Source organism: Mauremys mutica, chromosome 11, assembly GCF_020497125.1.
Source record: "Mauremys mutica isolate MM-2020 ecotype Southern chromosome 11, ASM2049712v1, whole genome shotgun sequence".
Lineage (NCBI taxonomy): Eukaryota > Metazoa > Chordata > Testudines > Geoemydidae > Mauremys > Mauremys mutica.
In genome coordinates this window covers 79,351,079-79,362,108 of record NC_059082.1, presented here as the reverse complement: position 1 = coordinate 79,362,108, position 11,030 = coordinate 79,351,079, and the positions used below count along the sequence as shown (strand labels likewise).

The 11,030-nt window shown below is 43.3% G+C and overlaps 1 protein-coding gene across 4 annotated transcripts in view; it reads left to right on the top strand.

The window, feature by feature from the left end:
- The first annotated feature begins 145 nt into the window (after window positions 1–145).
- The window catches only part of TOM1L2 (target of myb1 like 2 membrane trafficking protein), a 65,984-nt gene continuing 55,099 nt past the window's right edge, over window positions 146–11,030 (top strand). For 3 of the 4 annotated variants that reach the window (XM_044979188.1, XM_044979186.1, XM_044979185.1), the window contains exon 1: window positions 146–294. In XM_044979188.1, coding sequence (XP_044835123.1) covers window positions 243–294 — 52 coding nt within the window. In that variant the 5' untranslated portion in view covers window positions 146–242. Of the gene's footprint in view, window positions 295–990; window positions 1,139–11,030 lie in introns of those variants that run through there. The other variant, XM_044979187.1, reaches the window with a different exon arrangement.

Below are 11,030 nucleotides of genomic sequence, written 5' to 3'. Positions count from 1 at the left end.
TAACTCTGGGGCGGGGGCGCTGATTGGCGGAGGGGCGGGGAGGCAGGACTGACAGTGATTGGCATGGTCTGCCCCCAATGCAGTCGGGGGAGGTGGGAGTCCTGGCCAGTGGGGGTTCGGTGGGCGGGCTAATGGCGGCGGCGGAGTCTCCGGTTGGTCAGTGAGGGTGCCGGTCAGGGCGAGGAGGAGGCCGCAGCTGGAGCGGAGGCCGGGCCGGGCCGGCTGTTTGTTGTCATCCCAAGATGGAGTTTCTGCTGGGGAATCCGTTCAGCACCCCGGTGGGGCAGAGCCTGGGTGAGGGGGGGCCGGGGCCGGGCCCGGCCGGGCCTGGGGAGGAGGGCGGAGCGCCCGCGGGCCGGGGGAGTAACTGGGGAATAAGGGGGCGCAGAACATGGGGGAGTAAGTAGGAGCAGAGCCAGGCTGGGTGGGGGAGGAGGGGGTAGAGCCCGGGGTGGGGGGCAAAGGGGGCAGAGCCAGGCTGGGGGGGGGGGTAGAGCCCGGGGTGGCGGGCAAAGGGGGCAGAGCCAGGCTGGGTGGGGTGGGGTGGGAGGAGGAAGAGCCTGGGGTGGAAGTAAAGGGGGCAGAGCCAGGCTGAGTGGGGGAGGAGGAGGTAGAGCCCAGCATGGGGAATAAGGGGGGGCAGAGCCAGGCTGGGTGCGGGATGAGGGGGTAGAGCCCAGGGTGGGGGGCAAAGGGGGCAGAGCCAGGCTGGGGGGGGGTAGAGCCCGGGGTGGGGGGCAAAGGGGGCAGAGCCAGGCTGGGTGGGGGAGGATGGGGTAGATCCCGGGGTGGGGGGCAAAGGGGGCAGAGCCAGGCTGGGTGGGGGGCAAAGGGGGCAGAGCCAGGCTGGGTGGAGGAAGGAGAGAACAGAGCCCAGGGGGCTAGAGCTGAGCCTGGGGTGGAGCCATGCCTGCGGCAGACCAAGGGAGGGGCAGATCTGCGTAAACGGGCCCCCAGCTGGTGGGGTGAGGGCGGACTCCAGTAGGGTTAAGCTTGGTGGAGACGGGAGGCCCGCCACAGAAGAGAGTGAGTGAGGCGGGATCCAAATCCTGGTGGGATCTTGAGGATCTGGCACCTTAGGGTGAGAGCTTTTGTGGGGAGGCGCTGGCCAGGTAGGGCTTGCAGAGCCCCTGTGGAGGTGAGTGCTGGGGTGCTCATGGCCTGTTCATTGCTGTGGTCTGTGTTTCCCAGGGTTGTCCCCAGGGCCTGGTTTGCAAGGTACGGGTGTCCTACTTCACAAACAAAATCTTGCTGAAATCCCCTTTCCTGTGGGGTTTCCAGTGACAGCTGAGGTACTAGCACCTGTGCTAGTGAAGGCAGGGGACTGGACTCGATGACCTTTCAAGGTCCCTTCCAGTTCTATGAGATAGGTATCTCTCTCTCTTTCTCTCTCTCTCTCCCTATATATATCTATAAAAGCAGGAGTATAACAGGGCAGGGCACCCTGATGCTGCCAAAGGATCTTGCCCCACTTCAATCTGCGTTTCTAAGCAACCAGTGTTATGGTGTCCCAGGAAGTCAATTCCTTCCTAGACCCAAATAACCTGTATTTGGGCTGCTGCTTCTTTCCCCTGAATATCTGCTTTGGGGGTTGTGTGTTTATATACAGGGAAGGCTGCATAGTCTGGAGCCGTAAGCACAGGCTTAGAAGTGAAAAAGTTCCAAGTTTTAATCCTGTTCCTGTTCTTGGCTTTCTCTCTCTCTCTCTCTCTTTTTTGACTCTGGGCAAGTAAGTCATGCAGGGTACGTGTTCATGTGAGAGGTAGCCCCAGGTGTTGTCCCAACCATCCTCCCAGGTGTGTACACAGGTTTTATTGATGTTTTTAACCCTGGCTAGCTGGAGTCTGGGTTAAAGCCTAGGTTCTGCTTTCACTCGGGCTGTGAACTCACTCACCTTACAATGAGGGCACAGACTGAGTGCTGATAGTCCTCCAGAGCCTTCCCACAATTCCACTGTGTGCCCAGTAGGACAGACACGTTCTTCCACGATTCACTGGGAGAGAATTACAGAGTGGCTTAGCTTACTGCAGCACAAAGAGCCATGGGGTATATCCCCAGAGGTCTAGTGACACACACAGGAGCGCAGCACCAGTGAGGGCACAGTGACTTGGGTAAGGCTTTGCTGTGTGGCTGCTCACCCCTGGGCTAGACTAACCCTGGTGCTCAGACCCAGCTGCAGATCTTCAGGGAAAACCTTACCCTTAACTATTCTGTGTCTCCGTTTCCCCGTTTGTAAAATGGGGATAATACTTCTCTACTTTGCCTGGGGGTTGTGCAGACTGTGTGAGTACAAAAATGAAAATCTCTTATAAAGTGGCAGTTCTGGCCACAAAACCAGAAAGTTCCTATACTTTACCTTCCCATGCCAGCACTCCCTATTAGAACCAAAAAAACGTGATCAACCAGATAAGTATTGCACTGTGCTTTGAAGATGACTGAACTCTGACTTTGGCAGAATGCACATAGCGTATGTATATCTGTCAAGCCAGCTGTCAGTAGCAATCTCAGGGAGGTTTGTTTCTCTAGATTATGGTAAGAAGTGCTGAGTGTTTCTGGATATAATAATGGTGGTGAAAGTTAAATGTGATCTTAAAGTGGATTTGCTTTCTTGCATTTATCCACCTGATAAGCATCTGCCAGGGCAGCTGTCTGCTTAGCTGCTTGGATTAGGGAGCTACGGGAAACAATGTTAGAGAAAGGAAGAGTGTCTGATCTATTTATTGTCTGATTGATTTAACATCAGTAAGTGATGTAACGGTGCCTTCCTAAGTCTTAGTAATTTTTTGTAATAAAATCTGTGTTTCAGCCTTTTTTCTTCTGCTTCTCCATCTCTTCCTTGTAATCATGCTCAGAGTATTTAAAGCTTCATATTAGTTCTTTCATCCCCTTCCTGCCCCTTGTTCTCTTGGAATTAATAATAGACAGTCACTGCCTGTTCAAAGTCTCTTATGACAGCAAAGCTTTGATTGAGCTATGTTTAAGTCAGTTATGCAGCGTTAGTGATATGTACATCCTGTAAGATTCTGTTGTATTTTAAGAATTTTCCTCCTCTTTTGGTGGAAGACATCAGCAGATTTTGTTCTGGAAGAAAAGTTTTGCTGCCTGTCTTACAAGTGCCAGGCATGCCTTTCCAAGGTACCAATACAACAAAAGCAAGACTTTCTCACAGAGCAGTGTTCTGCGGTTCTGCTTGAATGAGCTTGTGAGGTACAATTATTTGTTGTGCTATTTCTATTTCTATTGGTGATTTAAATAAACCCCTAGAAATGATTTCGTAGTTCCATTTAAGCATATTGTGTTGAACACTGTGTTGGTGTTTGCAGTCGAGGCCTGATGCTTACCATATTAGAGAAGTGTAGAAAATTATGGAAGGCCATAAGCGCAGGTGGAATGTGTGTTGTCTCTTCCAGGAAGCAGCAGTGGTTCACATGAAAATTTAATTAAGAGCATACAGAATGTCTTTAGGTAAATGTCAGGTTTGAAAAAGAAGATTTCGGAGGGGGTTTTGAAGAGCTGGGAGAGCTAATACAAGGCATTTCATCTTTCCTCTGAAGCTGGAGCAACCTTTCCAATAAACTGTTGCTTGAAGTATGGTTCTGATCAGGAAAATACTATTATTTATTTGGATTACTAGGATGGGACTCTGATGGACTCAGAGATTTAGTAATGGGGATATATAGCATCTTTCACATCTAAATTGGCCGATCAAATTCCAGCCAAGTTCATGGTGTGTGAAAGTTATTTACATCTGATTTTTGGCAAATTGCTTTGCTCCATTTCCAGTGGCCAAGTGTCCACTGCACAAAAACCACCACGGCTGCCTCTAACTGAAAACCACAATGTAAGTGTAAGGAGAGAGGCTATGGATTAGATGGGCTATAAAGAAAATGGACTGTGAAGGTTGAGCTATCTTCTCATCTCTAAAAATGGTCCCCGCAGAGCAAGGCTGAGGTGTGTTGGTAGGGCGTTGTGGGGAAGCTCACTCTGCGGTTGGGATACACCTGGATGCTGTGTGTGAATTTATTTAAACAAGTAATACTTGGTTCATTTTGTAATGCTTTTCATCTGTACATCTCAAATGGGGGTAGGAATCATTATCCCCATTTTATAGGTGTGGAAACTGAGGTACAGAGAGGTTAATATAAACAATATACTGCCTCTCAATACATGTTTTATGGGTAAATAGAAGATTACAGTGTCCCCACCAGGTTGTCAGATGACTAGGAGGTTGTGACCATCCCTTCTGGATGTGGTCCTCACCAGTTTTCTACTCCTTAGTAACATTCTGGTTGGATTAATGCAGCGCAATCTACACAGGGCTACTCTTGAAGATGACCTGGAAAGTTTGCTTGTTCAGAATGTGGCCTCTCACATGCTTAACTGTGCTTCTGGCACGGAGCATAACGTTACAGCTCTGCGCCATGATTGTACTGGCTTTCCAGATGCAGTTCAAACTGTTGGACTCAGAACTATAATACCCTTTTGTGATTTCAGTTCTGTATATCACTGCCTCTCACCTCAAATTCTACTCCTGTAGTTGAGACCAGCTGAGTTAAATGAGCTGATAGTGTCTAGATTTGTAAATCTAGGGCTGGTGCCAGAGTATTCTTAGTGAAAGGTGCTCGCCTGTGGAATTTACATCTTCTCATGGACTAAAAGAGCCTAAATGTGTTGACCTTCATGGAACAATGCAAAGCTTGTCTATTTGCCCAGGCTCTTCTGAAGGGGCTAGGTTGTGTGTGTGGAGGTTCTCAATGGTTGCAGAATGGCTGTGTTGTCACATCTGTTCAGATTAATTTTAGGTAGTGAACGCAAACCTAGATTTTTATTATAGGCTCACAGAGTGAATTGGGAAAAATAGTTTTATGTGGAAGGATGAACTCCAGGTAAATCTATATTCTGAGAATGCAAAACATTGTTTAGAAATACTGCTGACCTGAGAATAGGAAGAATACAGAAAAATGTGTAGTAAAGTGATGAAGCCAATTGCTTGGAAACTGGAGATAGCACTCTCCTCAGATGAGACTACCTTTTCCAATAATAAGAGTCCGTGCGTCCAGGTTGGGCATCCTCTCTTTAAATTGCATGCTCACTTTTGCTTGCTCAAGAGAATCATCTTTAAAGGGTCACTGCTTGATTAAAGGTTATTAAAACAAATATCCTTTCCATGTGTTGCTAAACTCATTTTAGATTATTAAAACTGATTGGATTACAAGAATCTGAAGTACAGCTGACCTTTTTGTTCATGCTTCCTGTCTATTTTTTGCTCTTCATTCTGCTTGCACAAGGAAAACAGTTCCATTTTCTACATCTCCTGAACTGGTGAAATCTTTGTAAACACTGCAGGGAAATGTTTAAATCCAAATCAAATCTTGCTGTGTTGAATTTTTGTTAACATCCTCAAGTGCAAAGGGCTGACACTGAGCAGTGATCTGTGAAATGGGCTCCTCACAGGTAGAACAAATAACGAATGTGCATATCCACCTTTGGGAACAATGAGGTCCATCATGAGAACTGCTTCAATCAGTCCTTTTCAACAGAGACCTAGGAGGCCTGATTGGCTGTGACCAAAAGGCCTTGCTAACGCAGATCCAGGATAAAACTTGAATTTACAATTACAGCTACCTAAAACTTCCAGTTTGACAACAATGTACTAGAAACGGAGAAGGGAGTTTCTGGAGCAAAACCTTGCGCCATGCCCAGAGTAATTTTGGAAGTTGTTTTTCTAATAACCAGGACTCCAAATGTTTGGCATTATAGTACCTTTATGGCTGTCATGCTGCATTTATTAGTCAAACACCAACTGATTCTAAGACCTTTGCCTGAGGATGGAGTGCGGGATTGGACCCTTGCCCGGGAATCCTTTTTCAGCAGGCTGCACAGTGCTAACTGTTGTGATTTACTAAATAGCATTGTTTAAGGAAGTTACAAAAACAGTGTTTCAGCAGAGGATACAGAGGCACTTTATTGAAGCAACAGTGAAACCAGACAACCTTTCAATCGATTTTTATCAAAGCACTCGCAGTTTCCATTTCAAGGCAGTTAAAGTGATGATGAATATGGTGCAGAGAGAATCTGTTTGTAGAGCTTTTTCATAAAATGAAATATTGGTGTAGGCTTCTTGGCTCTTAACATTTATTTTCCTTCCCCCCCCCCCCCGGAAATATTTAGCTGTTTCCTTGAAATATCCCCTAACATGTTTTATGACAAACTTAAACATATTTGTTCAAGAGCTATTTTTATTTTTAACAGCAAATGCAGGACTGGAAAAATGTATTATGGTGGCCAACAAAAACTAAAGATCTAGAGAAAATGAACCCATATTTCATTGTCCATGTGTGCAGTGTCTCTAAATTCCTTTCAGAGTAAATGTTTGTTTTGTTGTGGTATAAACCCGGTAAGAGTCATTCTTCAGGAAAATGCCTTTTCCCAAGGACAAAATCAAGGCTTTAAAGAGCACGTTTATCTGCTTTGCTAGTAAAGTGTTCCATTCTCATGAATTCTGTTGTAACCCCCCCACTCCACCCGCTCAAAAAAAAAAAAGGCCAGCATATGTCTTGGGACTTTATACAGAGACAGGTATGTACTGTGCATTGTTCTGAAGGTGGATTCTCCTCCACTACAAAATTGGAATAGCTATTTAGTGTCAGATTTCTAGACACAATATAGGGTACTTGAATACATCAAAAAGATACATGACTTGCCAGCCCACTGTGAATGGGATGGAGATGCTATTCTCTGTATAGGTACCTAAAATAACATGGACTGTGGTCAAAACCCAGTCTCCCAGTGTTCATACAGAATTATGATAGTCATGCAAAACAGTCTGATGATAAAGTGCTTTTAGTTTTATAAGATTACTTAGATCTGCTTTCACTTCATGATAATGTAACGTGTTGCAGAGAAAATCTCTTAGCAAAATTAGTATCTTGCTTTTAAAAGGAGCAAATAAATACTGAGTCATGAATCTGGTAGCTTAGGGAAACTACATATACGTGAGAGCTGGATAATTACTATAATACCATTTAATACCAGATTCCTAAAGCTGGATTGATTTTTATAGTCACAAAAGCAGATTGCCGCTCATGAAAGTATTAGACTATGTGTTTTTGAATAATGTAGCTTTATCTGCTGCAGCATAGCATGCTTAAATGTATATTCCATTTGTTTCTAAATATAAACCTATATGTACCAGGTTACAATCTGAGGATGGCCAGCTCACAGTTTGATATTGCTTCAAGTCCTATATCTTTAAAAGCGTGCTAAAAAACTAATGGACACTCAACATTTGGTTTTAGTTTTTAAACCTCCCATTGATGTCTCTTTATTTGAAACAATTTGCTCGCAGTACTATTTCTTGCCTTCTCTGCATATGTTTGTGGAATGCTGAATTAAGAAAACTTTCATAAAAGGAATGTTAGAATAATTTGAATTCTTAAATTGGGACCAGCCTTTAATTAAACTTTCATTGGAGGTGAATAAGGCATTTGATATGGCGCTTGGTGATACTTCTGTAAAATGATCTCTTACTGAGGAAAGAAACTTTTAGTATTTGGAGAGACAGTATTGTGTTTAGTTGGGTGGTGTTGGACTGACCAGCACTTCTTCCGTCTATTCTTGGCTCTGCCAGAGTCTTAGTAGGTGACTTTGGGCTAGGCACTTAATTCTGTGTGCCGTGGTTTCAGAATCTTTACAACATATAGTTGATGAGAAGCTAAAATGTTTAAGTGCTTTGAACTCATTGGAAGAAAGATTCTTATAGAAGCCCCAAGTATTATGAAATGTGCTCGCGGGCGAGCCTGTTTGTGGTGGCTAGTGTTTGGTGTAATATCAAAGGGATTTTTGTGGCGACTGGTGCTGTGAACCCACAGAGGTCCTGCAGCACTAGCATTCAAACACAGCTTTCTGCTTGCATCCATGCAAACATCTTCTCTGCATTTTAAAAACTGGTTTAATGTGGGAAGGCAAAAACCCAATCCTCTCTAAACTGCCATGTCTGCTGTGTTTTAGTCACATACTATGCTGCCAGAAGATCTGCTTTATTCCTGATTATTCTGTTTATTCATTTCAGATATTCTTCCTTGAAAAGGATTCTTTTGAAAGAGGCTGGTTCTTGTGCCCAAGAAAGCGTTAACCTGAATGCCTAGCTATGTCTGAACCCCTTTTCCCTTAGGAGCGGATGGTTTACTTTAGTTTAACGAGTTGTTTCTCCACGGTTCCAAATCTTTCAACTCTCTTATTTATAAATACTCCTAAAGCTGTTCCAGAAGGTGAAATGAAAGTGGAGTCAACCAATCTATCACTTCAATCTATCAGCCTCTTTTAAAAAACAAAACAGTACATTACGACTGTCCTGTACAATCTGGAGCAGTATGATGAGCAATGCAGGGATCAAATGCTATAGTCAATAGTGTAATAAAGTATCCCAAAAAATCAAGGGTTGCATAAATGCATAAACTAATTAAGTGTATTTGTATCAAGACAATGCTGAGGTCAGAGTATCCACACTGGACCATATTTGCCATTGCTTCTCTAACTTGGGAATCAGGGTAACCCAGGAACCCTCCAGGGGCTCAGCGTATGAACAGTGCCAAACTATGCCACGAGATGCAAAGAGGAGGCTGGCTAGTCACAAGCAGTGTCAGGAGACCGAGAAGACAAGTACACATTCCAGTTAAACCTGTTGTATGCTTTGGGTAAGAGCTTGTAAATCTGGTTATTGTATGGCAAGCCTGTGCAGACTATTTTCCCATTTAGCGGTCAGAGATTTTGGCCTAGAAAGAGTGGCTGCCTGGCAAGAGCTAGTCTGTTCAAATTCAGGTCAGAAGATGGCATGCAAAATGAGAGCAGATAATTGTTACAAATGTGATCAAAATGTTTTGCCACACTTCTAGGCTGTGTCTACACTTAGAATGCTATAGCGACACAGCTGTGGCACTGTAGTGTTTCAGTGTAGATGCTTACCTCTCCTGTTGCTTTGGGTAACCCACCTCCCTGAGAGGTAGTAGCTAAGTTGACAGAGAATTCTGTTAACTTAGCCATGTTGCATGCTTTGTATTTTTATGGGATACGTTTGCAGAGAGAAGTGTAGTGAACTCTGCATTTGACAAGAATAATGTGAATAAAAAAATCATATTCATGGCATGGCTGAGTTAATATGGCAGAAGGGACCTTCATGCTGACTTTTGAGTGCGTGTTTCTCAACTTTAACCTTGCATTCATTACAGCTTTCTTCATTTATTTTCCCAAAGGTTTTTTTTTTAAAGAAAAAAAGACATTCTACTCCTCCCCACGCCCCACCCCTCAAAAACCCAACAACTCATTATTAGACTTACAGAAATTGCAAGCTCCAGCGGCTTTGCCAGCAGAGCTTGAAGGTTCCTTTAAACCTAAATGGGTTGCAGTCCTGCAGCGCTTAGTAATTCTGGGCCACTTTGGCTTCCCAAGCTAACAAATGGATCCTTAAGTCTGCCCGTTCTTAACAGAAGCATCCTACTTGCATTCTGAGAACCAAATACTACTTTTAATGTGGAAGTAGGAAATTACTTGTTTTCAGCATTTGTAGTTTTAAAAAGACTGATCATGATGATTTCAAAGTTGGCCCTTTAAGTCTCTAATGAGAACAATCCAAGAGGGGAAGTCTGAAGTCTCTACTTTCAGTTATTTTTGATCTAGAAAAGCTGAAGAATGAGTTATACAAATACAAGGGGAAAAGACAACCAAACTGCTTAACTGGTTCCTTGTGGACTAAAATTTTGCCTGCTTGACTTCTGTCTAAAGGGTTAATTTTTGGAGCTGTAGAAGATACATTGATGGAGATAGTGGTTACTGTAGATTAAAATGTAATGGCGTTAAGAATGTTTGGCAAAAGAGTTTGCATTGACTCCTTTGTCAGTTAAGCCATCTGGAGTTTTGATTGCTTAGTATCAATGAAAGAGCACCCCTGTTGCGTGCTAAATTGCTTATCTGTATATTAAGCAGATGTTGACCACTACATAATTTGGCTACTTGATTTTCATCTCACTATTTAGACTTTTAGGCTCTGCTAGCACATTTTATTTATAATCTAGAAATCTGTCTTGTATCATTGTGAGCAGTTATAATCAGAGTGCTCTGGAGAATTTCCCAAGAAATCAAGTACATGGCAAGCGATGTCACAATAACAGGGACAAAAGCAGAAGAAAAGGTGCAAGCAAGGGACCTTGATTTATGGGTGCCATTATGTCTTGCCACTAGGGTCTGGTGTGGAATAGGCAATAATAAATAATTTGGTTTATGTCTGAACTGCCTTCTATAACGATGACATTTTAAGTTCTGAGTCAGGGGTAGGCAACCTATGGCACGCGTGCCAAAGGCAGCGCGCGAGCTGATTTTCAGCGGCACTCACACTGCCTGGGTCCTGGTCACCAGTCCAGGGAGCTCTGCATTTTAATTTAATTTTAAATGAAGCTTCTTAAACATTTTACAAACCTTATTTACTTTACATACAACAATAGTTTAGTTATATATTATAGACTTATAGAAAGAGACCTTCTAAATATGTTAAAATGTAATACTGGCACGCAAAACCTTAAATTAGAGTGAATAAATGAAGACTCGGCATGCCACTTCTGAAAGGTTGCCGACCCCTGTTCTAAGTAAAAGGGTATTTTATGGAAAAGAAACAGTGTATCACCAATATATTTTGCTAAGATTTGGTAAATACTGCTAAACATCAAATCATTTATTAACCAAGAAATTATTGTGGCAGCCATAAAATGGTTGGCTAATCAGAGTAAGATCAGTTTTTATTTACAGGCATAACAAGCAATTAAGTTTGAGCAGCTGTCAGACTTGGAAAGTGATTAAAGTTAAACAGAAAACAAAATGGGTCAGCATTCGGTTGTGATTGTTTTCTTGACATTACAGCTCATTAGTGTGTGTGTGTTACTATAATAAGTAAAGCAGCCTTTAAAATCTCCATCTAATGTATCAGAGGGGTAGCCGTGTTAGTCTCTGCATCTAATGTAGTGGCTTAACACAATGAGTGG